This window comes from Candoia aspera, chromosome 1 (assembly GCF_035149785.1).
Source record: "Candoia aspera isolate rCanAsp1 chromosome 1, rCanAsp1.hap2, whole genome shotgun sequence".
Classification (NCBI taxonomy): domain Eukaryota; kingdom Metazoa; phylum Chordata; class Lepidosauria; order Squamata; family Boidae; genus Candoia; species Candoia aspera.
Genome location: NC_086153.1, coordinates 83,311,395 through 83,337,359, shown reverse-complemented (window position 1 = coordinate 83,337,359; position 25,965 = coordinate 83,311,395). Strand labels below are relative to the sequence as shown.

Genomic DNA, 25,965 nt, shown 5'->3' with positions numbered 1-25,965 from the left:
GCTCACCAATTGGCAGCCAAAGATTCTCTCTGCGAAGATACATCTCCATCTTCAGGGCCCAATTCATATAGTTGGTCTCTGATAGGCGCTCCAGAGGCATCACTGAGGGCTGGGAGGTAGCCATTCCTTCTTTTGCAAGTCACTTCAGCTGGCTTCTTTGTCCTATAGACTGGCAGTTACTGGAAAATCTCCAGGGGGCTCCAGAGAAAATCTTCACAGGTCTTTGCTACCTGCCTTTAAATTGTGCATAAGGTGTGGAGCTGATCTCTCTATTCTCTCTGGGGTTTTACTGGGCTTACTGGGCCGATAACCTTTTGGCAGAGTACTAGAAAGCATTTGGCCCAGGAGAGATCAGAAAAGACACACACCAGGCATTTCTATAAAAATAAATTTATTTACAGAAAGCACAAAAACATATTTACAGGCTTCTGCATTCTCACAGGCTCTCAGAGAGCTTCTTACTCTCTACATGCCTAAAGAGAAGGAAACTGAAACAAGCTAAATGCCCTTGCTTCAGGCAATTCAACTATTATCACCTGAAAAAGAAGATAATTAAATTCAACCTCTTCACCTGGCCAAAATGATTAGTTACCACAGTAACCTTAATCTGTAGCAGAAAACAATATACCAAACAATCTTGTGATTGAACTATTGTGATGTGTTCTACATGGGGTTGCCCTTGAAGACCATCTAGAAACTACAGTGGTTCAAAATACAGCAGGTGAGCAGTAATGGGCACTTTTCATTATGCCTATGGGTTACTGCTGCTATGTGAACTGCATTGGTTTTCAGTAGGCTTCTGAGTGCAATTCAGGGTGCTGGTTGTTACCTACAAAGCTCTTCATGGCATAAGGCCTGGTTATCTGAGGAACCACCTGTCTCTAATTGTTTCTGCTACCCAGTACATTTGGGCAGAGTGGGCATGCTGCAGGTCCCCTCAATTAAACATTGTCATCTTGCAGGACCAAGGAAGTGTGACTTCTCTGTCGTTGCTCCCACCCTTTGGAACAGCAGCACCTAGAGATATGAATGGTGACTATTCTCCTGAGGTTCTGGAAAGCCCTCAAGACCTGGCTCTGTTCCCAGGCCTGGGGTCAATGTGTTTGTGGGACCTCTGTTGTGTTTTATTGTTATCGTGATGGCTGTTTTTAGTCTGGACTGTCCATTTTGTTTTAAGTTCTTTAACTGTTTTAACCGTTTATTTAGTTTTTGTAAACTGCCCAGTGTCTAGTAGACCGGGTGGCCATAACAAATTTAAACGAATAAATAAATAATCCATATAATATAAATACTACGTCCCATTTCCTGACAATTAGCCCTGTGTTAGATGAATATTCATATTCAAATACGAATTTATTTTCATTTATTTGACTAAGACATTGTTCATTGTTTATTTACAGGCATTCTTATGGATTTTCATTTTGTGACTGAAAAGCATGAAGACCATCTATCAAAATAATGCCAAACATGTAAACTGCTAATTCCATCCACATTTGAGTGGTTTTTTTTCAGGTATGTCTGAAATACATATTTTTATTTGAAAATGAGAAATGCAAACAATGGCGTCACAGGAAGTTTGACCTGAACTTTAGAACTACATTTTTTATGGCTAGACTTTCTTACTCATGCTAGTTACACATTTGAATTGTGGTGAAACTGGTAGAATCTATTGACCTAAAAGACATATATTCATATACTGGGCCTCTTTACACCACTGAATTCTGGATAAAAGCCACAGACTTTAGAATGAGGGAGACAGTGATTTAGTGATTGAGTCTTTGAGTTGATTTTAATAAGATCAAGGTGAACAAAGATAAAGGATCCACTATGATCTTAGTAGGAACCCTAAATTCAGCAAGGGGAGCCAAATGTACACTTAGAATTAGGAGGAAGAGGGTACTTCCTTAGGATTTGGTCAACTTGGGAGTTTTCTTTCAGTATTGATCAAAGCCACTTTTTCCACAAACACTTTTCATTTTTGCATTTTAGTTTGAGAAGGACAATCCCTTTTCACTTATTACTGTTGCTTGTTCTCTTCTACAAAATTACCCAGGGGTTTATATGAATAACCCCAAATCAGCTTTCTGCTATTTTTAATATTATTCCAGTATATTTAATTATTTGTGTCTCAGTTAAACATAGTAAACATGTAGTATCAACTAGAAGCAATTTAAGGAAGTGATCTTTCATTACTTACAATCCTTTTTAAGAGTTCACAAGTAAGGCTCAAATTCTTCCTGGGAGTGACTGTTTTAATAACCAGAGCTATTTATATTTCTTTTTAGTAAAAATGGGAAATTCAGAAAGCCAGTACAATCTTCAGGGAACCAAAAGTCACAGTGTTTCTACATCGGCTACCAAGCAGAAGCCCTGCTCTCTGAAAATTCGTGGCATCCATACTAAAGATGAAAAATGCTGCCACAGTGCCAGTAATGCAAGCTACAAATCCCGATCGTTTGCCAGAAGCTGCCTTTCTCATTTTAAGAGTAATCAGCCTTATTCCTCAAGACTCAGTGACACAGTAGTGAAAGTATCTAAGAGTAACAGCCATGCAAAACATAGGACTCACACATCAGGGAACTATAGTCAGGGGACTAACAATGTATTTCTGCCTGAGAATGGTTTTCACTACATTGGCTTTGAAACTACCAGCAACTACGTTCCTTCCAAGGAATATAATGGACATTTCTTAAATTGCTATGGAGAAAAAGAAATTTCACCACCAGATGACAGAATGAGTCCAAAGGTTCTCATCAAGACACTAGGGAAACTTGATGGGTGTTTGAGAGTTGAATTTCACAACAGTAGCAGTAACAGTAGCAACTCTAGAGATGAACCCAGTGAACCAGTCCAACTCTTAAGATATTCACCTACTTCAGAATCTGAAAAGAATAAATTGCTTGAAGGAAAGGAATCTTCTAGTACAGACTGTGTTGAAAGCCATCGTCTGTCAGCTACTGACTCAAGACTTAGATCTAGTAAAGGGAGCTCCATTAGTTCAGAGTCTTCATGGTATGATGCTCCATGGGGCAATAATGGAGGTATAAATGAACTAGATGGGTCATACATATCCAGGAGGATTCCAGATGGAAACATCCAAGTTGTTTTCTCCCAGAGTGACTGCAAAAAAACATTGAACCAAAGTTCATCTCTTTCTTCCCTCCATGATTTATATGGGGATTCAAATCTAAGAAGTTGCCAAACCTCCAATATTGGTCTTTCTGCAGATTACATCAATACACATGCTAGTTTAAGCAACCGGGTTTCGTTTACCTCTGCCATAGATGTTCCTTCTAAGGTGGAGCACAGAGGATCTCCACAATACTCTTCCTACACTCTGCCTTGTAGGAAATCTATGAGCCTTAATGAGGATGCAGCTAAGAAGGAAACTTTAAAAAGCCGAATGCGTCGGATCAGTGACTGGACAGGAAGTCTGTCAAGGAAAAAGAGGAAGCTACAGGTATTTGGAATTTTCAGTTAAAATTGTTACCTGAAGTATGAATTTTGGATTCTTCACAGTGTATATGCTTAACTTAGATGGTTAAATTAAATTTGCTACAGTGCTTTAAAAAAAATGAGAGGATTTTCTCTTCAAATACTGTAGTTCAGTGTTGGCAATTTCCAAATGTGTAGGCTTCAGCTCCCAAAATTCCCCAGCCACCATGGCGATTTCTGAGAATTCTGGGAGTTGAAATCCATTCATCTGGGGGTTGCCAAGATTGGGAAATAATGCTATAGTCAGTTCTACTTGCTAATGTAAAAATACTGAATGCTTGAATAATGACTGGCTGTCTATTCTTTCTTATTTTGTTTTGGGGGGAAAAAGAGGTTCTTACTTTCTTTCAGCTAACACATGCATATGGAAATGTTTAGTCACCTTGCATGTTTCAGAGTTATACATTGGATACACCAACAGTATCTTTCTAAATACCCAAAACTGGGGATAGAGGAAGGGTATGTTTCTTTTGCACATGTTCAGATATCCATGGGTTCACTATTACTTTTAGAACACACAGGTCCCACTAAGCTGGAATCCAGGGGATCTATTTCAGAATCCTGCTCATTCCTGAACCTGCTGTTGGTACAACATTGGTGGGTAGCCTGTGACCTTCCAGATGTTATCAGACTATAACTCCCAGTAACCCTGGCCAGCATGACACTGTGGGTTAACGTTCAATAATACTTGATGGTCTGCAGATTGCCCATCACTGCAATATAGCCTCTGAAGTCTTCCCTTGATTTTAGCCCCAAGATTATCTCTGGAGAAAATATACTAACATGTTTTTATAGGGTGGTTATTTTTTAAAAATTAAGAGATGATTCTTGTTTGGGGAATTAAATGACACTGGATATACTGAGCTGTGAGTTTCAGGATATTTTTTGGCTAGATTTATGCATAGTTACAGACACCCTTATAAGTTAAGCCAGATAAATTCTAAATTGCTGTATTGGAAAATGGAATACTATATTAGAACAGAATGGATATTAACTATTAAGATCCAAGACTAGCATTTATTTATTTGTTTGTTTGCTTATTGGCTTTCTTACCTGCTGCAATCCTGAGACTCTCAGCAGATAGCATAAAGCACTGGAGATTCAGTGTGACACTTCAGTCTTTCAGTTAATGTGCTATAATTTTCAATGCAAGAATAAATCCCAAGTGTTTGGGATTGTGCTCCATGGAAGGCTATCATGCAACTCAGACAGCAGACTTTATACCTAGAGTAGTTTTATAGGAACAGAAGAGTAGGAGGTGTGCAATGTGTAGATACATAGGAAAATGACTACATGTGCACCATTTCCCATGCATGAACTCACCCAGTGTATTTTAAATCTCCACTGATTTTTTTTAAAAAATGCACTATTTTCTAACATGGCAAATAATCTCTAAATAATAAGACACTATTTGTAGGGCTGCATATCAAAGTGAGCTCTTGTAAAGCTAAATAATAAGCATGACCTTTTCCAATGAGAACTCTTAACTCTGGATGAGTGTACAACCCTGGTAGCATGCTGGAGGGAAATGGCTACCCCACCCAACTTTTGATGTGCCATTTTAAGGAGCATGTAGAGCTTCACATTAGACTGGTTCTGGGTTGTTGTTGTTTTTTGCCCGTATATATGGATGTATGTGCATGAATGTGCACTAAGCAAATACTTTTTAAAAGATTATTAAAATCTGCTTTTTATATACAATAAACAATTGTGAGGTTCTTCTGATGTAGCTGTAAAATGTTTTATATTTCTTTATTTGCTTAGTGAATTAAGTAGCTTTCAGTTACTAAATATTTTGTCAATACAGATATGTTTTAAGCTTTTCCATAACAGTGTCAGGCAGGCACACTCCACTCCTGCTCTATTGAAATCTCAGTCCAAAGCTATCTGTTCAGGGAAATTCTCACAATTTTATCTATCTATCTATCTATCTATCTATCTATCTATCTATCTATCTATCTATCAATCAAACAATGGGAGTTGAGGATAATAATTGTCTTAAGTTATCATTTGATTTTAAACTACAGTCCTGCAATGAGTTCTGTATATACTGACATAAGATCTGGGAAATGAAGCCTGCCAGTTTAAAATTAAAAACATGTAAAAATTAAAATATGTAAAGCATTCAATTCCAAATAGCAATACCCTTATAAAAAAATATGTAATCACTGTTAGTGTAAATGGTTAACATATAATTTTGTTCTAATGGATAATGGTACTTGCTTAAGCAGCAAACTCAGTGTTCTAATAGTATATGCTAGAGAAGCATGCCTTAGAAATTCAGGGTGAAAATGTTTGTACAATATTAAACATAATACACAGTCTTCTAGCGTGACAACATTAGGCTCCTTTCCAAGCGACAGTTCAAGAATTTCATTCTGGCAAGTGAGGCGTAGCCCTCAGCAAGCAAGAAGTAGCTATGATTTGTTGGCCATTAAAAAGCAAACTGTCAGCCTATTTTGTATAGATAGACCAACTTTCCAGATTTGGTTCAAAAAGCTAAACAAACCACATTGACTGACCACATTTGTGTCAGCCCTATTCCTGTTATCCTCATCATATCAGTCTTCTGATGCAATTGGAGCTGGCTGTGCCATTTTTCTGCTTTTGTTGTTGCTTCAGGACATGCCATTTTTGATGCTATCTGCATTGTCTCATGTGTTATTTATTCAGTTATCACCCATTTCCCTGGTTTTATTCCCTGTCGTGCAATATGTTCACACTATAAACCAGGAATGTTGAGCTTCAGATAATGGGGCTACATGTGTCCCTTCAAGATTCAGATGTTTGAAGTGGAAAATGATAAAATATGTACATAGGTAGGAATCATATTAACTGTATGTAATTTGCTTAATTAAAACTGAATTTAAATGTGTATTTTATCTTGACCTGCTCACTTCTTTTTTCCTAGCATGGACTGGCAAGCTACTCAAAGACTCTGTGGCTAGAAAAATATTGCATACTGCTGTTGCAATGGAAGTGTACACACACAGACACACACCAATCTCTGTTTATCGCTTTCCCTCAGGAGTGCTTTTGATCTCCATAATGGCTAATCTTAAAAACTAGAAGAGCTTCTGAAGGAGGGTGCTGTAAGGGAAGGAGGTGAAATGACCTTGGAGGGGTTGTACATATTTGTGGGGATTCACTTTGGTATTGAAATGGATGCGTGCTGTGGATAGATGGAGCCACTGAACTAATCTCAGAAGGGTTCAAAGTTTTACACGTGTTTTCAAGAAGTACTCTCCCTGATCTTGCCATCCACTGTGTGCCTCCTCTTCTCCTTCATATGCCCCTAAACTCTCAAGAAACTTTGGGGAAGAGAAAAGACAAGCAGCATCAAGTACAAGACTAGGAGAATAAATTCCAGCATCTCTAGTGTTGCACAAATACTTTCCAGTAGGAAAAAGCTTAGTAGTGATGTTTGAGGTAAGGCTTAAGATGCTGTCAGGGTATTTGGTAATGAAACAGTATGCACTGAATAGTGTTCCTTTGGTCATAAAATGGAAGTTTAAGATTTAGGATAACTGTAAGTAATTTACTACCTAATGCAGCTCAAGAACAGGTAATTCTTCAGAGGCTTACATTTTTGGAGGGTTGCTAGAGCTTCTGTGGGTGAATTGATGAGATGCATCTTGGGTTAGGCTGTGTTAAATATAGAGGTAGGGCCAGGATTTATCTGCCCCCCTCCTAGGTTCGAAAAGGAAGTCTGGGGAATGCCTTTTAAAAAAACCAACTGTGTTGATTCTCGAGTTGTATTTCCTATCTCAAAACAGCAAGATAGTATGTCACTGATTTTTGGTAATTGTGACCAAGCAAGACTTGGTCAGCTGTAAAAAAAAAGTGGTTTGGAGCTATATGTGGCCTTGGAAACATGGGTTGCCCCCTGTTGTAGATCTCTTTGTAGTCATGCATAAAACTGTCCCAGAAAACGGACTTGGGGTATTTTATGCTGCTACTGAAACTAAGTGAATGTGACTTTATACAGTGCCTGGAGGAGAGATCACCTTGGAACCATGTGAAATGTGCTCATGGGTCCTTCACAGAAAGAGTAAGTTATGTGTGTAATAATATTAATTAGAATCAGATAACCGGGAAATGATATAGATGCAATAATCCTAGTTGGAAATACGTTCATATCTACAACTAGTTGTAAATATGTTCTTCAGTTAGTGCTGAAGCTGATCAGAGAATTATGATAACATTAGCAATAGAAAAAAAAACTCCTTGATAATCCAAAAGAAAATCTGGTTATTTCTCAGTGCAAAGAAAAGTAAATGAATCTCTAATCCTTAGGATCATTTCTGATTCCAGTTTTGGCAGCAGACCTCATGGTGTCAATGACTGTGTTAAGAGATCATCTGTAAGTCACTTGGATCTGTGAGCACTGATGTTCCTGGAATGATCAGATCCTTCTGATTTATCAGCTTTACTGCCGTGCTGAATCTGTATAATGCACCATAATTCCAACAAACTGCAATGATTTTTTATGAATGAGCTTATTAGCAGATATATATATACACACACACACACACACACAAAGTGAAGCAATGCTACTTGATCACTGTGTGCCAGTTAATTGTGCCACTTACCTTCTTTTACAGGAGCCAAGATGCAAAGATTCAAATGAGTATTTTGGCATTGGATATGAAAGCCTTTCTATGGACCTTTGTGCTCCTTCCCACTTCTCTGGTTCTCTGTGGTCTCCTAGCTCTGGCCAGATTTTTCCCCAAAGAAGTGAGTCAGCGAATGCAATCAGCAGTGACATCCTAAGACAAAATATTTATGAAAATTTCATGCGAGAGCTTGACCTGAGCAGGACCAACATTGAGAATACAGACTCTTCTATGGAAACTGAGGACTCGAGCAGCGAGTCACTTAGCTCCTTGGAGCACTTGGACCTGCTGTATGAGAAGGAACAAGGAGTCATTCGTAAGGCTGGGTGGCTTTTCTTCAGACCTCTTGTGACCCTACAGAAAGAGAAGAAACTTGAGCTAATTACCCGGAAGAAATGGAAACAGTACTGGATAACACTAAAAGGTCAGCCACAGCTTGTGATATTCACTGTTTAACAATTCATTTCTAATGCATTTCAGCATCTGTTGCGAATATCCTTTGATCCTTTGAATTTTTTTAAAACACTCATAGAAAAAGACCACCAGAACCTGGCAACTGGGAGTCCCCTGAAAACTTAGAGGTCATGGCTACCCAAGACATTGCAGTGTAATTGCCTCCTGTGTTCAGGAACAGCATGAAGGGGGTATAATTCAATTATGTGGGTGGAGGACTGTGTTGTTGACATGCCTCCAGTGTTTCTCAAGACAGCCATATGCCGCTTGGACATAGTTGCTTCCATATAGTGTGGACCTCTAGATAGCCAACAAATGCTTCCTTGCTTGCTTAAAGTTAAGTTGGCTGGTTGGCTTGAAAGTTATTCATTCTGACTTAAAAGCCTTGTTCTCTAGTTCATATATATAATGAAGAAGCTGGCAATGATTATGCAGCATTAAAAAAATGCTCTTTGTATATTTGGTATATCCTGTTGCAGCATCAGCTTCAAGGCTGGGATGAGGTGGAGGAAAAGGAATAAGTTTAGGCAAGATTTGCTTATGTTGAAACATTGAAGATATATTCTGTTGCCACATTTCCAGTGTTGCGATTACAACTCCCAGGATTCCTAGCCAGCATGGAGGCACCAGGTTACATTAATGCTATGTAAGCTACACTGGTGCTTTAAGATAAATATTGATGGTGCTGGAAATGTGGAAATTGGGATTTATTTTTTAAAAGTGGAGAGGGAAAATGGGTTTCAATAAAAGCAGAACTTCTTAACGCCATCTTGTCAAAGTTAATCATTGTTTAGTTGCATTTTTCTAGAGTTCCTTTACAACTAAGCTACTGTTTTTCTCCAAGGAAGTTGAAATGTGACCAGTAATTAACTGGTTAAGGCTTCAGTCCTTGAATTTAGATGCATCTCTTAAGTATGGGATGTAGGGGCTTAATGGTTAGCCAGGTCTACTGACAATTGGTAGAAATGAAAGAAATAATAAATGTATTTTTCCAACTCCTTGTTGAATTTTGTACTGCAAGTATAGATCAGATTTGTCTGCAGGAAATTGCAGCATATTTCCACAAAACCCTCCCACACAGAAGTCTTCTTATATCTTCTTTTACAGTTTGATGAGCCTCAAGATGAAACATGTGCCTCCAAAATCTTTAATCACAAGTAGTTTCACTGATACTGGGTCAGCCTCACAGGGTAAACAAGATAGGAATCACAACCAGATGAGCTAATTCCACTTTACTGTAAAGCTACATTGACAGAATCCTGCAAGTCTGAAAGTACAATTCTCCTGCCATCTCCTTTACAGCCTGAGAAACTAGGGAGGGTCTCTTCTGAGCCTCTTGCCCTGCCCACAATCCAGGTGTGGGCTGTGCTGTCTCTTATCTGACCATTCAATTGGCAGCATCTCTTTGTCCCTTCTCTCTCTTCACATACCATTACATACTGCCACTCCTGGTGCTGGGCTTATGACACTTCCTACTACTAAATCATGTCAGCCTTGTAGATGGAGATACCAAATTTCTGGAAATTTTGAAACCAGCTTTTTTCAGATTTTAACAAAAAGTCAGAAATTTTAAAGAAATTTAAAAAAATACCTATTACATATATATAGTTATTTCACTACTTTATAAAGTGTTTTATGTGCAGCTTGATTTTGCTTATAAAAATAAAGTTGTATAACATTCAAAAGTTTATTTTATTCAGTTGTAAATATTGAGGTTACTTTATCAATTATAAACTAGTTACAATTTTAACGATAATTATTTTATAATTATTAAAAAGGGGAAATCTGTGGCTCACTGTTCACATTTTACTGCGTAAAATATTTAATCAGTCTCATTTTCTGAATCTAAAGTACAGTAATACCATTATCAGTGGTATCTATTTCTTATATTTCTTAAAAATCATTCTATCATTTCATGCTTCTGCAAACTGTATTGAGACAAGGCTTTTTACTCTTTCATGTTTGTTTGTTTCTTGATTGCATGCGAATCTTTCCAAACACATTCCAACTTTATTCACATTTTAACCTTTCTATGTATAATTTAAGATGAAAATGTTAGCAGATGATTTCTCTATCTTCTCCCTTCACAGTTTTTCCAATTTTCCAGGAAAAACAAAATAAAATGGGATATTTTCCCCATGCCTTAATTCTCTACTTCAGGATTTTACAACAGAATTCTCTTTTATTTATATATTTTATATACTCTGTGTGTGTGTGTGTGTGTGTGTGTGTGTGTATACACACACATACATGGTTAAGTACCAGTGTGTTGGTGTATTAATGACTTGAAAATGACTGATTTGTGTGTGTGTGTGTGTATACACACACACTTCATGCTACTGTTAAAAACTATATACTGTGGTGTTCTTGTGTTTTCTTGACCTGCATTTAATTTATCAGTGCCTAGAAAGATTGCAACCATCTGGTCAGCTGCCAAAGTAAATTGATTGGTGTTCTGAGACTTCTGTGGGCTTAAAACATTACCAACACTATTCATTTAACATGAAAGGTTTTTCTTTCCATCTGCGCTGTTTAATTATTTTATCTGAGGAAGGGACGACATTCCAGGAATATCCTGATTGTAGCTAGTGTGCTGTAATCTGGCCTTAGGGAACAGCCTCAGGAAGTCCATCTTGTCTCACCTGTGGATGAACCATAACTGATATTTATCTGTGAGCACAAAATGTTTGTCAGCAGCCAGCCCCCACATCAAATGGCAAAATAAAATTAAGCTGATCGGTTGTTTCCAAGTTCCTCTTTATATTGGAGAGTTATTCCAAATTAATTTCTGAATTAATTAATGCAAAAGTAATTCTGTATTTCAGAAGGATGTTGGTATAATTCAGGACTTCTTTTTTTTTTAATGAAGGATGCACTCTATTGTTTTATGAGACTTATGGGAAGAATTCCATGGAGCAGAATAGTTCACCCCGGTATGCTCTGTTTGGAGAAGGCTGTATAGTGCAGTCTTGCCCTGAACACCCGAAGAAAGAGAATGTTTTCTGTCTCAGCAACTCTTTTGGAGATGTCTACTTATTCCAGGTATTCTTCTAGTATATAATATTTTTGTTCATTATCAAAGTATTAAAGTCCACGATATTGAATTTGTGTACTATTTGTCTGTCTGTCTGTCTCTCTGCCCATTTGATTTTAGCCCACCATAATTGTTTGACTCCTGGTGGGTAACAACCATTAATTTGCAAGAAGGTATTTATTGTACAGTCATTCAGAGGTAAACAGTCAAAATTAAAAACATGGGATAGGATCAAAAGATAAAGTTCTAACAAGAACAAACCAGAAGAAATAGACATTTAACATCAAACAGACCTGGCTATGAACTGGTAGCTTTCCATTCAACTTTCTGGTTCATCCTTCCCCAACCTGAGCAGCCATTAGATTTGTGGATTTCTGCTCTAAACATTGTCATGAATGGCTGTGCAGGCTGGGGAATTCTGGGAATTGAAGTCACATAAGGAAGTCCATTCAGGATTAAAAGAAAGAAGTTGGTTACCTTGTCAAGAAAGCTGCCACTAAATTAAAGAAATCTCAGATGATTTAATGGTATGAATTTGAATCACATTAATTAATTGTGCATAACTTTACATATGTATAAAAAGAGAAACTTGCTTTTGGTAGATCTATGTTGGAGAATATGCATGCATTATATAGGAAAAGACATCCCTTCAATGGGTGTAAGCAAGAAGAAATAATGTCTTTTTGAAATTATGGTTTCCGCTCATGTCTGTTACGTGTACAGCTTAGGTTCATAACAGTCCTGTGCATAGGTAGCTTGCTTTTGCATCTAGGCCAGTGATTCTGGGAGTTGAAGTCCATACATCGAAAAGTTGCAAAGGCTGAGAAACATCCATCTAGACTCTCATTAAAGAAGCCCAACCTACCGTGTGTCTGTCAATGGTTACTCCTCCCCAACCCAGTTAAATTCTTTAGAGGAAAATATAGTCCATAAACTGCTCAGGTCGATATGAGAACCACAAATGCCTCTCTGTAAATTGGAGATAGGAAATAGGGAGAAAAGTAAATGGTTAAAAAAAATAGTCTTTAAGATGATGTGATTGGATCAGACAGTAAATGGTAGTCAGATCACAAAGATCACTCTTGATTGTAGGGCAGGCCTTTTACTCATTCCAGTTCTTTCTTTCCCACCAAGGCATTTACAACCCCCAAAACATTTACTGTTTTGGGTGCAGTCAGAGTTTTCAAACTACGTTTCAGAGGTGGAACATTATGGAGGATTTTGAATTGAGAACAGAGCAAATTAGAGGCCACTGTTTCACTTTGAATGAGTTAAACCATTCCAACATGGCCTGATCAGGAGATGGCATAAACTGCTACTGGACAGCCCCTGAAGTTTTCTTCCTGCTTTTTCATTTGCAGTTATTTTCAATACAGTTTCCATTCACTGTACTTTTGAAAATTAAGCTAATGGTAGGTTATGTAATTGCCATCCTTGCAGTCAAGCATCCTGTGATGAATTTCATCTTTTATACAGAGTTCTTCCTTTTTAGATGAAGCCTAAGAATTATTAGTAATTACAGTTGCCAGCTCTTCAGGGCAGTGTTAGTATAGCAGAAACCTTTCATTATTTGAGGGGAAAAGTTGCATGCAGTCATCATGGAATTGATCTCACACTGCTGTCCATTGGTTTTGGAACTAGTTAAGTTGTATTTTAGCATTCTGTTTATAGTGTTTGATTTTTTTACTTCATTTTTAGGCTACAAGCCAGACTGACCTTGAAAACTGGGTTACAGCAATACATTCTGCTTCTGCTTCTCTCTTTGCAAAGAAACTTGGGAAGGAAGATACAGTCAGATTGCTGAAAACTCAAACTAAAGCCCTTAACCAGAAGATTGACATGGATAGCAAGATGAAAAAGATGGCTGAGCTCCAACTCTTGATCGTTAGTGATCCTAAAAACAGGAAAGCAATTGAAAACCAGGTACTATGCAGTCGATTAACTTCTACACATTTATCATTGCAAAATGCCTCCTCTTTAGAGTATGCCATTTGTTAATATGTTTAGGCTAGAACACAAGCATTTTGAAGACAATATGTTGCAGATGAGGAAATCACTGTTGTGGTAGAATTGACTGAACATATGTTTAAGGAAGCTATCATGGGTAACTATTCTTGGCATTTGCTACTTCCACATGTGGAAGTAGTTATTTCTGTAGCATTCTGAAAGAATACATGAAAATATTCACATTCTGCTGTGTAAATTGGGAGAATCTACACAAAACAGTCCTGCTGCTATTTGAACAGTTGCCACCAGACATGTTACACCCTTTGCTCCAAAGGCCTTCTGAAAAAGTTCTGTCTTCAGCGCTTTCCTAAATAATAGTTGGGAATGTGGTATTTTAACCTTAGGAGGCAAGCAGTTCCCAAACAAGGGAGACAGAATTGAGAAGGCCTGTTTCTGGGCTTCTGCTGTTTTAACATTTTGGATGGTCGGGGTAATCCACAGCATGCTTTCTTGACCTGTGCATATTAGGTGGGAAGATTTTACCTGGAGCAGATAGTCCTGAAGTTACCAAAGCACTTTATAGGAAATAACTAGCAATGGAATTGGGGATGGAGCCCTAATGGTAACCCAGTGCAGTTCCCCCAATATTTCTGTTATTCTGCTGCACTGGTGTGCACCAGTCAGCAAGCATCCAGTGGCATTTTGCACTGTTGTAGCTTCCCAATTCTCCTTAAGGGCAGCCTCATGTAAAGGAAATTGCGATAATCCAAGCATGAGATGGCCAAGGCATGAGTCCCACTTCCTAAAGCTTCTTGGTTCAGGGAAGGCTGCAACTAGCATACAGTATCAGCTGAAGCTGGGTAACAGCTGCCCTGTTCTGGCAGGAGCTGCACATTCAGGAGGACCCCAGGTTGCTCCCCTGTCCTTCCGAAATAGTGCTTTCCCATCCAGAGCTAAAGATGAAGTGAGAAGGCTTCTGCAAAAGAGCACCCCATCTTACTGGGAATCATAGTAAGCCTATTTTGTCCTTCACAGTTTCCAGGCACCAGGTCAAGATTTCCACTGAATCTCCTGTTTGGTGTGGAATGAAGATGTGTAGCTGGGTACCATCAACCTCCCAGAGTGGGTAGATATTAAAATGGGGTAAAGAGCTGACTCCTAAGACACCCTATACTGGGATGTCTAAGGGTTCAGTCTGTCTTCTCCCACCAACAGTAGCTGGAATTGCTCACTCAGAAAGGAATGGAACTGCTGTAAAACAGGGCCTTTGATCCCCAGCCTACTGAATTGAGTGTCTAAAAAAACACCTAAAACTGTGGGACTTTAGTAGAGGAGGCAGCAAATCACCTTGGGCTAAACTTAAATAGAAATTCTGCACAAGTTGTAAAGTAAACATAAAAAGAATTGTTACCTAATCCAACTGTCTGTTTTGCTAATATCAGTAAGCCTAATGGATGCCTTACAAGCTGCTCACCACCAGGATGTTATACTTGTGTTCCCCAGTGACTAGTATCAAGAAGCTTAATATCCTTGATCTCAGATTACAGCTCTTAATGGTGTTATCTTTTATCAGTGTGTCTGACTTTCTTTCAAACCATTCAAGCTGGCAGTCATTCCACAATTTAATTATGCATTAAATTTGATGGCAGGTGCAAGCTGTCACTCAGGAGTGCCCCTAGTAAAGGATTTAGTTTGAAATCGTTTGAGCTAAAATACATTTTTCATTTTAAAATACTTTAGTAAAACATATAATTTCAGTCCTTAGATTTAAATACATATGCATGTTCTCACATTCACTCTTTTATAGTAATTATGGCTCAACTAGAAAAGCTTATGATAGGGTCGTTCTTTTATACTCTCATTTTGAAAAAAAATATTTTTTCTCAGCCGAGACAAATATTATCATAGTTTATAAGTAAAGTCTCTTTATGCAGAAGTTCCGTTCCCAAGTATGAATAGAAGTGCATACTCTCTGCCATATGTAATGATACTGTGCCATAAGATCTCCTTTGACATACGATGCTCAGATGGGGAGCACAGCCCTGCTTTCAAGTCAAGAACGTAATGACTGTAGTTTTCTGCTCTGTGTGGTTTTTTTAGAATGGCACTCAGTTAAGCAGATAAAAGATTTTTAATTCCACTGCACAACTGCCAGAAGTGATGAGTAACTGAACTGCTCTCTGAGCCTCCAAGCTGTTTAATACATATTTTGTGGTATCACTGATGGGAAAAGGTGTCCAGAACTGATAGCCCCAAGCCCCTACAACTGAATGGTGGTGGTGACGATGATGATGATTTCACCACCTTTCTCCAGAAAGTCACTCGGGCAGATTCTTCTTGACTATTTTATGGCTTCTTCCCAAGCATACATTTCCAGAAGGAAGTTCTGTTTATATTGCCTGAATCCAGTTGCTTCTATATGAGGCTGTTTGTGAGTGTGTTTGTGCATGCCTGTGCACCTTAAAATCAGCCTTGACTCCTGACACTGTTTGGACATATCCCTGCAGTTTTCTTCGCAGCGTTCTCAGAAGTGATCTTCCCTTGCCTTCTTCCTAGGCTGAGAGGGAATGACTGGCTCAAGGTTGCCCAGTTGGCTTTGTGCCTAAGGCAGGATTAGCATCCAGTCTTCTGGTAGCTAGCCTGGTGCCTTTAACCACTATACCAACTGGCTGTCCTCCTATTTACCTACCTCATTTCTGGAAGTTTATGGGGTGTCCTGACCCTCCCTTGTTTGCCCTCCTGCTTTCACGCCCACCTGAAAACAAGTCAGGGGGGCTTTAAAGGAGGCACTAGCATGTTAGTAAGAAATACTCCCTGGCACTTTTCTAATTTTTGTTGTTTAGAATATATACACTCATTATTTTGCATTAGGTTTGAATGTAAGAAGATATTCTCTTTTAACAAGTGCATTGATTTAATGCCATAAGTGTCCGGGACTGCAGTCTGAAAACTTGCTCACTAGGGAGTAAACCTCACTGAACATGGTGAGACTTACATGAATCACTATCCATAGCAGAGTAGGCAACTTTATTTGTGGCTGAGAAACTGAAGGCTGTATGGGATATGACGGAGATGACTCCAGAGCAGTAAGAGTCAGAATTATTGTTGCTTTTTTTGCATTTTAGGTGTGGGGTAAACATAATAAATATTCCCCAATTAGCAATTTCTGCTAAATTTTGATCATGTGATCTTGTGGGCTCTGAGTGCTGCATATGGTTTCTTTACCTCATGTATGCCTCTTTCTTTTTACTGTAATTCACAAAAGAAAAAAATGTGTTTCTTCAAAGCCATTACAGAAGAGACTTTCCATACTGAAGACACTTTATAGGTTCTTGAAAATCCTAATTCTGCTTGTCATCAGATATATCTCCTATAGATGTTCATTGGGTTGGTTATACTCGCAACATTCTAGAAGCTATGATTTTCTCTCTCGGACTTAGTTGTATATATAATTGTGAGGTTATATGTTATGCTTGTGCCTCATACTTCCATGATTTGAATGTTAGTGGATGGGTAGATTAAGATGTCATGATCAAATTCTTTCCGCATGATCCTGAGATGGTTAAAAAATATACATACCTGGATCACTTCAAAAAGGAGTTCAGTTTTAAATAATGGTAAAATCTAAACAGAGGGAAATTTTAAAGGAATCCAGTAAATGCTTCTTGTACCAGTAATTTCATGCTGAAGTCCAAAGATACTTAAACATGCATATTTCATTTGATTTCATTATACAAATGATCAAATAATCTAGCAGATTATTTGTACCAAAATAAACTGTATGAACAATGCTCTGGGTGTTTTCATTTTGGAATGAAATTCAAGTTTTTGGGCCAGCGTATTCTCATACCCTGATTCTTACTCTGGATCCTTAATTGGGATTGGAAAGATCTGAAGAGCCTAGAGCAGGATGAGGCAATGTTAATGGTTAGATCTGGAGTGTTTAGAGGCGGGTACACCTCCAGACATGATTCTGGGCTGCAATTACTTACTGGAAAAAAAATGCCTAGGAGTTTTCTTGTCTCTGACTTTTCCTATATTCTAGGATCTCTTTCCACTCCTCAACCATTCTTTTTTCATAGTTTTAACATGACTCACGTAATGTTTATTTCAGTCCCAGGCAAGATAAAGACAGGAAAACAAAATTAGAAAGCTGAAAATGAAGAACCTGATGGACCATAGCCTTTTAATATGTTCAGATGAGCATGCAGAGGCTCAAACTAGGCAGAGCATGTGGTGGGCCTACTGGCCTACTTCTTTGCTCCCTGACCACTGCATGTTAAGCTGGAGATCTGAAGGGGAGCTAAATTTGCATTTGGTTGAATACAAGGACGTCTGTCCACAAATCTGGGCCCCTTCTCTCTAAGGGCCCTGTGTAGTGCAGAGAAGTCTTCTCACATTCTGGTCAATATGATCGTAACTCAGCTTCACTCTGCCAACTGAACGTGTGAAAGGGCAGGCCAGGGCTGTAAGTATGGTTCAGTTTTCTATCAAATTGAAGGTTAACCACATATTTAGTCAAACATCACAACAGAGCTCATGAATGTCATAAAAGTGTATAAGAAGGGGCTGGGAAGAAAGGTTGCAAGAAAAACAGAAGGCCCAGAAATGGAGAGAAAAGTGATACTTCCCCAAATTCTCTTGGCAGGCAGGAATCTCAGTAAGGAACTAATCTCAGGTCTTAACTCTGATACAAGAAATCTATCAGTTGTGGCTTTATATCTTCTGAGTTCAGGACCTTAAGTCTCCAAAAGTGTTGGGCAAAAATGGGAGGATTGAATATCACAACTGAACTGACCTGCAGGCTGTAAAATGTACTGAAGAATTAATATTTATTTTAAGGGTTAATTTTAAAAGGAGTAATTGGCAAAGCTGGCATGTTAGCTGAGAATAGCAAATATTCTTCTGCGTGAGGGTTAAAGATAGCTAGTTGCCACCTCTTTATACCAAAAAGATATAGAGGCATTACGTACGGACCTCCACTCCCCATATATTTTTTAGAATTGTTGTGGATCCACCCTTTAAAGGCAGAGTCTGAAGAAAACAAACTGGAGGAGCAGTAAAGCAAAGACATACCTATATATTTTCCTCTCATGCCTTGCAGTTCCAGGTCTCTTTTGACACAACATCAATTTTCATAGGGATTTGGAACACAATTTGACTGAATGTGTTTTGAAGAGAGATAAACTAATCAACTTCTGTGTTGCTCCAGATGAAAATAACTTGGGACTGAATTGCAGAGTCTCTTCCTTTCCACTACTTGCCCTCTAATATTTCATTTGTGTTCATAAACAGATTCAGCAGTGGGAGCAGAACCTGGAAAAATTTAACATGGATCTCTTCAAGATGCGCTGTTATCTAGCCAGTCTGCAAGGCGGAGAACTCCCAAATCCAAAGAGTCTTTTGGCTGCTGCCAGTCGCCCTTCAAAAATGGCCCTTGGAAGACTTGGCCTCTTCTCAGTCTCGTCATTTCATGCCCTGGTAAGTTGGAAGAGGCTTCTTAAAAGTGAGATGTAAAGAAACTGGTTTGTGGTGAGAGGGAAGAAATACAAGTACTAATATTGTCGGGCTCAGCCCAAGAACCACAAAGAGTCAGTACATTCAAACTCTAGTTCTTTATTTGCTTATACCATACAGACAGAATCTTGCCAGACTAAAGCTACTCTAACTAACCCACGGGTAAATAACCTGGGAGACTCTAAGGCAGAGCTACCTTGAACCTCTTAACTTTCCCAGCAACTGCCTCTGGACTGTGAATCCTTTTATCTGCCTGGAATGTGCTCCCCACTTCCTGGGGATCAGCGGCAGTGCCAAAATCCACCACAAATATTTAATATTCTGCTCATGTGTAATAAGCAGAACAATAATAAATGAAATACTCATCTTGGAGCTATATAGTGTGTGGTCCATGTCCTCTGAGTTTCTTATTGTTCCAAGAAGCTATGATTGACCACAGTTGAAGATGCAGTGAAATAGACATCATTAATTATCACATATGTTCTAAATGCAGGTGTTTTTTTTTACTATTTCTATTTATTTATTTATTAGACTAGGATAAAACAGAGAGCTTCAGTTGGCTGGCCTGGGGCAGAGACGTATAACTGAGTATCATCAGCATAGTGATGAAATTGAACCCCATGCTGACAGAAGGGCTTCCAGGAGCTTCAACTATTGGTCATATTTATTCTAAAAGGTGGCAGAATTGCCATCTCCCAAGAGTCTGTATTCACTCTTTTATTTTTCTTCTCATTATTTGCTTTAGTGAAAGCAAATTTTGTAGAAATCAACACAACAGTGAAGATAAGTCGTGTTAGAACCTATCATTTATCTCATACTTCATGTGACTGATCTTGATTACCATCTTGTTTTTGGAGAAGAGAGATGAAAAACCTAGAGTTGAATGCCTGCTTCTGACTTTCCCTTCTGTCCCTTTCTGTTCCTGTTCTCCCCCTTCCCCCAAATTAGATCTGCTCCAGGGATGAGGCAGCTCTCAGAAAGAGAACGTGGTCTCTGTCACAGAGACTGGGAAGCAAAAAGGGGTTGTTCTCCTCCCTGAAGGGACTGGATACCCTTGCAAGAAAGGCAAAGGAGAAGAGACCTTCTATAACCCAGGTAGTTCTCACTTGATTCATATAATTGAAAATTTAGAAGTGTTGGCAATCATTCCAAAGTCTGTTGAGGCCTTACCAATGATATAAAGGCTACATAATTTAAATTAGGTGGCGTACTAAATCTTTGTAAATAATGGCATGCAGAAGTCCAACACATCTACATCTGAACCTCATGTAAAGCCAGTGTTTTATAAACTATGATCTTTTGACCAAGCCAGAACCAGTATTGCAGATGGGGAAGGTAATAATGACTTGCTAGGTCTGTTCCTGGGGTTCCCCCCCCCCTTTTAAACAGCATTTCTGTTGGATTGCTTGGAGCATGATAAAGTTTGCCAGCCCCTGGGGGTAGCAGCTCATTCGCCTGACCAGCTAGAGAGTTGTAGGTGATGTTACTGAGGGAGATTGCTGTCAGAGGAAGAGGCAGTGCCAATTTTAAATCTGGGATTTGCTGCTCTAAAACAAACCATGGTTAATGTATTGACTCTATTTGTGCAACTTACTAAGAGTAATCTATGTTAAACTAAACTGAAGCATAGTACAGTGTGTAAGGCCAACCATAGGCTACAACATTTACAAGTGCCTGTGTCAGTTCCCCCTTAAAGACATTTGTGATAGCAAGTCAGGAACTTTCTGCAGGGCAAAGCAGAGGCTACTTCCTCAACTCCCATATTCTTATCTGTCTGAAGAGCTGCTGGTTGACCTAATCTCATCTCCTCTTCAGTCAGGAAGAAGACACAAGTTGGGTCTTAATTAAGACTCATTCCCTCGGCACAACCAGACCTTGTGAGACTGCTTTCATATATACCTAGATATATTAGGGTGACTAAGAATATCTGTCATGGTTAGGTGATTTCATAGGCCATTTAAAAAGTGAAGGATATAGGAAAAATAGCAAATACAAGTAAGTGTAGTGACATGTATTTGTGTCATGACAAAATGCAGTTGGGGAAAAAGTACTGTAACTATAAATTAGTGGGATTTTATAGCTTTTCTGAACGATGAACATTTATATATATCAGTGCTGAAAATGTTCCGTTGTATTGCAGAGACAAACGTGTAATGTCAGTAATGGAGTCACCGATACCTTATTTACATTTACAAATTCCAACTGAAATACTTGCTTTTCAACAGGAAAACTTTAATATGTCCTACTTTACTGATGAGACATGTGAGCCAAATGTGCATACATTTTAGTCTCATTTAGTCACTGTAATTTCATGTCTTGATCAAGACAGATGATACAAGTTTTTCAGCTGGGACATCAGAGGAGCTTCTTACTGCTAGATCCCTCCTTTGATGGTGAATGTTTTGGAACCATGAAAGTACCAGATACCATCAAGGCTCTTTTAAACCAAACCCATGCCAGGGGTCCCCAATTTTGGGAGAGCCAGTGGCCACTTCTGCAGACATTATGCAAATGTTATGGCTCCTTTGGGAGCAGAGGGTGTGCCCATTAGAGGATGCTAACTTGGGAAATCCAGCTTATACTGTTTGGATAGATCACCCTATTATATTTTTTACTTTCTTTGCTCTGGGAGGCAATGTAAATAGTATTGTAGAAAGATACAGTATAAAATTGCAGATAGACAAGTAAGAGAACTTCTCTGTGAATCAAACACATCAAAGTTGATTTATCAAATTTCTCTGCCACCCATCTCGTACACGATGACTCTGGGCAGCTTACAGATAATAAAATAACAGTCAGTAAAAACAGTACGATATAAAATCAATGCAATATAAATATACATAAATACCAATAAAAATATAAAAATACCAGATATAAAGTATAAAATTCAAGATGGCAATAAGGTTTTGTACTTGGCATGATCACAGTACCAGCCTCCCCCAAGAATGGCTGTCCCCTCTCCCATCCCAAGCGAGGTAGCATAGCCATGTTTTCACCCCCTTCCAGAAAGCCGGGAGAGTGAGGGCCTGTCTTACCTCCAGGGGTAAGCTGTTCCACAGGGCGGGTGCCACGGCAGAGAAGGCCCTCCTCCTGGACCCTGCCATTAGCAATCCCTCATGGACAGGGTCCGTAGCATGTCCTCTCTGCCTGACCGGGTGGGACAGGTCGATGTGATGGGGGTGAGGCGGTTCCTCAGGTAACCTGGATCCATGCCATGTATTGACAAGTCCATTCTCATTCAAGATAGAAAGGAGGACATATTGTGGTAACCAAGTGCTTAACTGAAAAGGATAAGAGTTGCCAAAGATACTATGAGACACGGCTGTTGTGCATGATGTTTATTTAAAAAGTCATGAGTACAATGAGTCAATTAGAACCATAAGCCAAGTTCCATATCTTAAGATAAGGAGCAAGATACTGAATAGCTGTCAGAAGCTTATCAGGAAATAACAACTCTGTCATCTTGGGTTGCCCCTCATATTCCTTATCAAAAATTTAGTTCTTGAAGCACATGGGAAAAAGTAACCGTAGTGTTCTATCACTAGGTCACAATTTTTGTGGAATAATAATTTCGTAGAAATGTGCTGAATATTAGCTGTCAGTGTTTTACTAGAATAGTGACAAACCTTGGTTAGTAGCAATAATAAGCACCCCCCTCCCAAAATTCTCAAAAACAGAGAAGGCAGGATGGAGGCCTGAATACAGAATCCTGAGTTTAACCATTTCCAAATGTGGTTACAGCTGGGAAATTCTACATGTGTGCCACCAAATGTTAGCAACAGAAAAAAGCTGCTAGTGTTGAATCCTCTTGAAAATGGAATCACGTCTTCTTGAAATGGAGTTTGAAGAACAGGATAGGAAAAGTATTTATTTATTTATCATATTTTTATCACCTCCCATCTCTCTCATACGGGGTACTCTGGGCGGTTTTGATGTTTTTGAACTTTGGAGAAGACTCTTGAGCCAAGAAAACAAACCAGCCAAGAAAACAAACAAATGAATCATCAAACAAATCAACCCATAATTCTCCCTCTAGGCACAAACCACCAAGCTCAAATTATCCTACTTTGGACACATTATGCAAAGACTTAGCTCTCTAGAGAAGGCTCTGATGCTGGGAAAGGTGGAATTAAAGAGAAGAAGAAGATGATCAGCAGAAAGGTGGATGGACTTAGTTACAGTAGCAATGAGTGCACCATTGGAAGACCTGAAAGACCAGGTTAGGGATAGATAGTTATGGAAAAAATCAAGCAATGTGGTTACAGGGAGTCAAAAACAATTTGATGGCACATAATCAACAGTTGAAGAAGGGCTTCAATCCTTTTTCTTGAGGGGCTCTTGAACAATTGGGCTCCTGCCTTCTTTATCAGTTTCTGAAACTAAAAAATTCTGATCATTTGTTAATCAACAAAATAGGAGAAATGAATCCTGAGAATAAATATGTCTGTCAGCGTGTCATTCCTCAGCTGTGATAAATAGTCAAAGTATTATGGTACCGTAATAAGAATATTTTTTAGAACAGTTCATATAGAGCAGTGTTTCTCAACCTTGGCAACTTTAAGATGTGTGGACTTCAACTTCCAGTATTCCCCAGCCAACCATCCTGGCTGGGGAATTCTGGGAGTTGAAGTCCACGCATCTTAAAGTTGCTAAGGTTGAGAAACACTGATACAGAGTGTGGCATAATAGGGCATTGGACTGGAATCAAGGGGACCAATGTATACATTTACATTATTCTGTTTTCTGCCTTTTATGAAATGCTTGAGTTATGTTAATTGATGTTTTCTTTAATTAGATTTTTGACTCAACTGGAGGGCTTGGAGTTCCTGGAACGCAGCTACCTCAGAATTGCAGTAATTCTGCTGAGGTAATATAATGAAATGCAACAAATTTAATTTATCTTCCGCTTGCTCAATATGTTTGCAAATGTTACAGATATATGACAAACAAGCACATTGGACCGGGAGCCTTTACTTGATCTGATTCCCAAGGGGAAAAAAATACTTTATCTTTCCCATACAAGTCCCTGTGGCCAGCTCTTAAATAATTTTTTCCATTTCCTGCCACTCACAGTATTGTCACACTAATTTGCCCCATGAACATTAAGTTGCTCAAATTGTTGTTTATTCGTTCATTCGCTTCTGACTCTTCGTGACTTCATGGACCAGCCCATGCCAGAGCTTCCTTTCGGTCATCAACACCCCCAGCTCCCCCAGGGATGAGTCCATCACCTCTAGAATATCATCCATCCACCTTGCCCTTGGTCGGCCCCTCTTCCTTTTGCCCTCCACTCTCCCTAGCATCAGCATCTTCTCCAGGGTGTCCTGTCTTCTCATTATGTGGCCAAAGGATTTCAGTTTTGCCTTTAATATCGTTCCCTCAAGTGAGCAGTCTGGCTTGATTTCCTGGAGGATGGACTGGTTTGATCTTCTTGCAGTTCAAGGCACTCTCAGAATTTTCCTCCAACACCACAGTTCAAAAGCATCGATCTTCCTTCTCTCAGCCTTCCTTATGGTCCAGCTCTCGCAGCCATATGTTACTACTGGGAATACCATTGCTTTAACTATGCAGACCTTTGTTGTCAGTGTGATGTCTCTGCTCTTAACTATTTTATCGAGATTTGTCATTGCTCTTCTTCCAAGGATTAAACGTCTTCTGATTTCCTGACTGCAGTCAGCATCTGCAGTAATATTTGCACCTAGAAATACGAAGTCTTTCACTGCTTCTACATTTTCTCCCTCTGTTTGCCAGTTATCAATCAAGCTGGTTGCCATAATCTTGGTTTTTTTGAGGTTTAGCTGCAGGCCAGCTTTTGCACTTCCTTCTTTCACCTTCATCATAAGGCTCCTCAGTTCCTCTTCGCTTTCAGCCATCAAAGTGGTATCATCTGCATATCTGAGATTGTTAATGTTTCTTCCAGCAATTTTAACCCTAGCCTTGGATTCCTCAAGCCCAGCATGTCACATGATGTGTTCTGCGTACAAGTTGAATAGGTAGGGTGAGAGTATACAGCCCTGCCGTACTCCTTTCCCAATCTTAAACCAGTCCGTTGTTCCGTGGTCTGTTCTTACTGTTGCTACTTGGTCATTATACAGATTCTTCAGGAGGCAGACAAGATGACTTGGTATCCCCATACCACTAAGAACTTGCCACAATTTGTTATGGTCCACACAGTCAAAGGCTTTAAAATAGTCAATAAAACAGAAATAGATGTTTTTCTGAAACTCCCTGGCTTTTTCCATTATCCATCGGATATTGGCAATTTGGTCCCTAGCTCCTCTGCCTTTTCTAAACTCAGCTTGTACATCTGGCAATTCTCGCTCCATGAATTGCTGAAGTCTACCTTGCAGGACCTTGAGCATTACCTTACTGGCATGTGAAATGAGTGCCACTGTTCGATAGTTTGAACATTCTTTAGTGTTTCCCTGTTTTGGTATCGGGATATAAGTTGATTTTTTCCCAATCTGATGGCCATTCTTGTGTTTTCCAAATTTTCTGGCATATAGCATGCACTACCTTGACAGCATCATCTTGCAAGATTTTGAACAGTTCAGCTGGGATGCCATCGTCTCCTGCTGCCTTGTTATTAGCAATGCTTCTTAAGGCCCATTCAACCTCAGTCTTCAGGATGTCTGGCTCTAGCTCGCTGACCACACCGTCAAAGCTATCCCCGATATTGTTATCCTTCCTATACAGGTCTTCTGTATATTCTTGCCACCTTTTCTTGATCTCTTCTTCTGTTAGGTCCTTGCCATCTTTGTTTTTGATCATACCCATTTTTGCCTGGAATTTACCTCCAGTGTTTCTAATTTTCTGGAAGAGGTCTCTTGTCCTTCCTATTCTATTGTCTTCTTCCACTTCCGCTCATTGCTTGTTTAAAAATAATTCCTTATCTCTTCTGGC

At 39.1% G+C, this 25,965-nt stretch overlaps 1 protein-coding gene across 1 annotated transcript in view; it reads left to right on the top strand.

Moving 5' to 3' along the window:
• Positions 1–1,402: 1,402 nt before the first annotated feature.
• Positions 1,403–25,965, top strand: part of TIAM2 (TIAM Rac1 associated GEF 2) — a 92,124-nt gene continuing 67,561 nt past the window's right edge. Inside the window, exons 1-8 of the mRNA XM_063308270.1 lie at positions 1,403–1,512; positions 2,286–3,460; positions 8,100–8,535; positions 11,434–11,606; positions 13,297–13,521; positions 18,841–19,026; positions 20,011–20,157; positions 23,858–23,929. Of these exons, the coding sequence (XP_063164340.1) occupies positions 2,291–3,460; positions 8,100–8,535; positions 11,434–11,606; positions 13,297–13,521; positions 18,841–19,026; positions 20,011–20,157; positions 23,858–23,929 (2,409 nt within the window). The 5' untranslated portion in view covers positions 1,403–1,512; positions 2,286–2,290. The remainder of the gene's footprint in view (positions 1,513–2,285; positions 3,461–8,099; positions 8,536–11,433; positions 11,607–13,296; positions 13,522–18,840; positions 19,027–20,010; positions 20,158–23,857; positions 23,930–25,965) is intronic.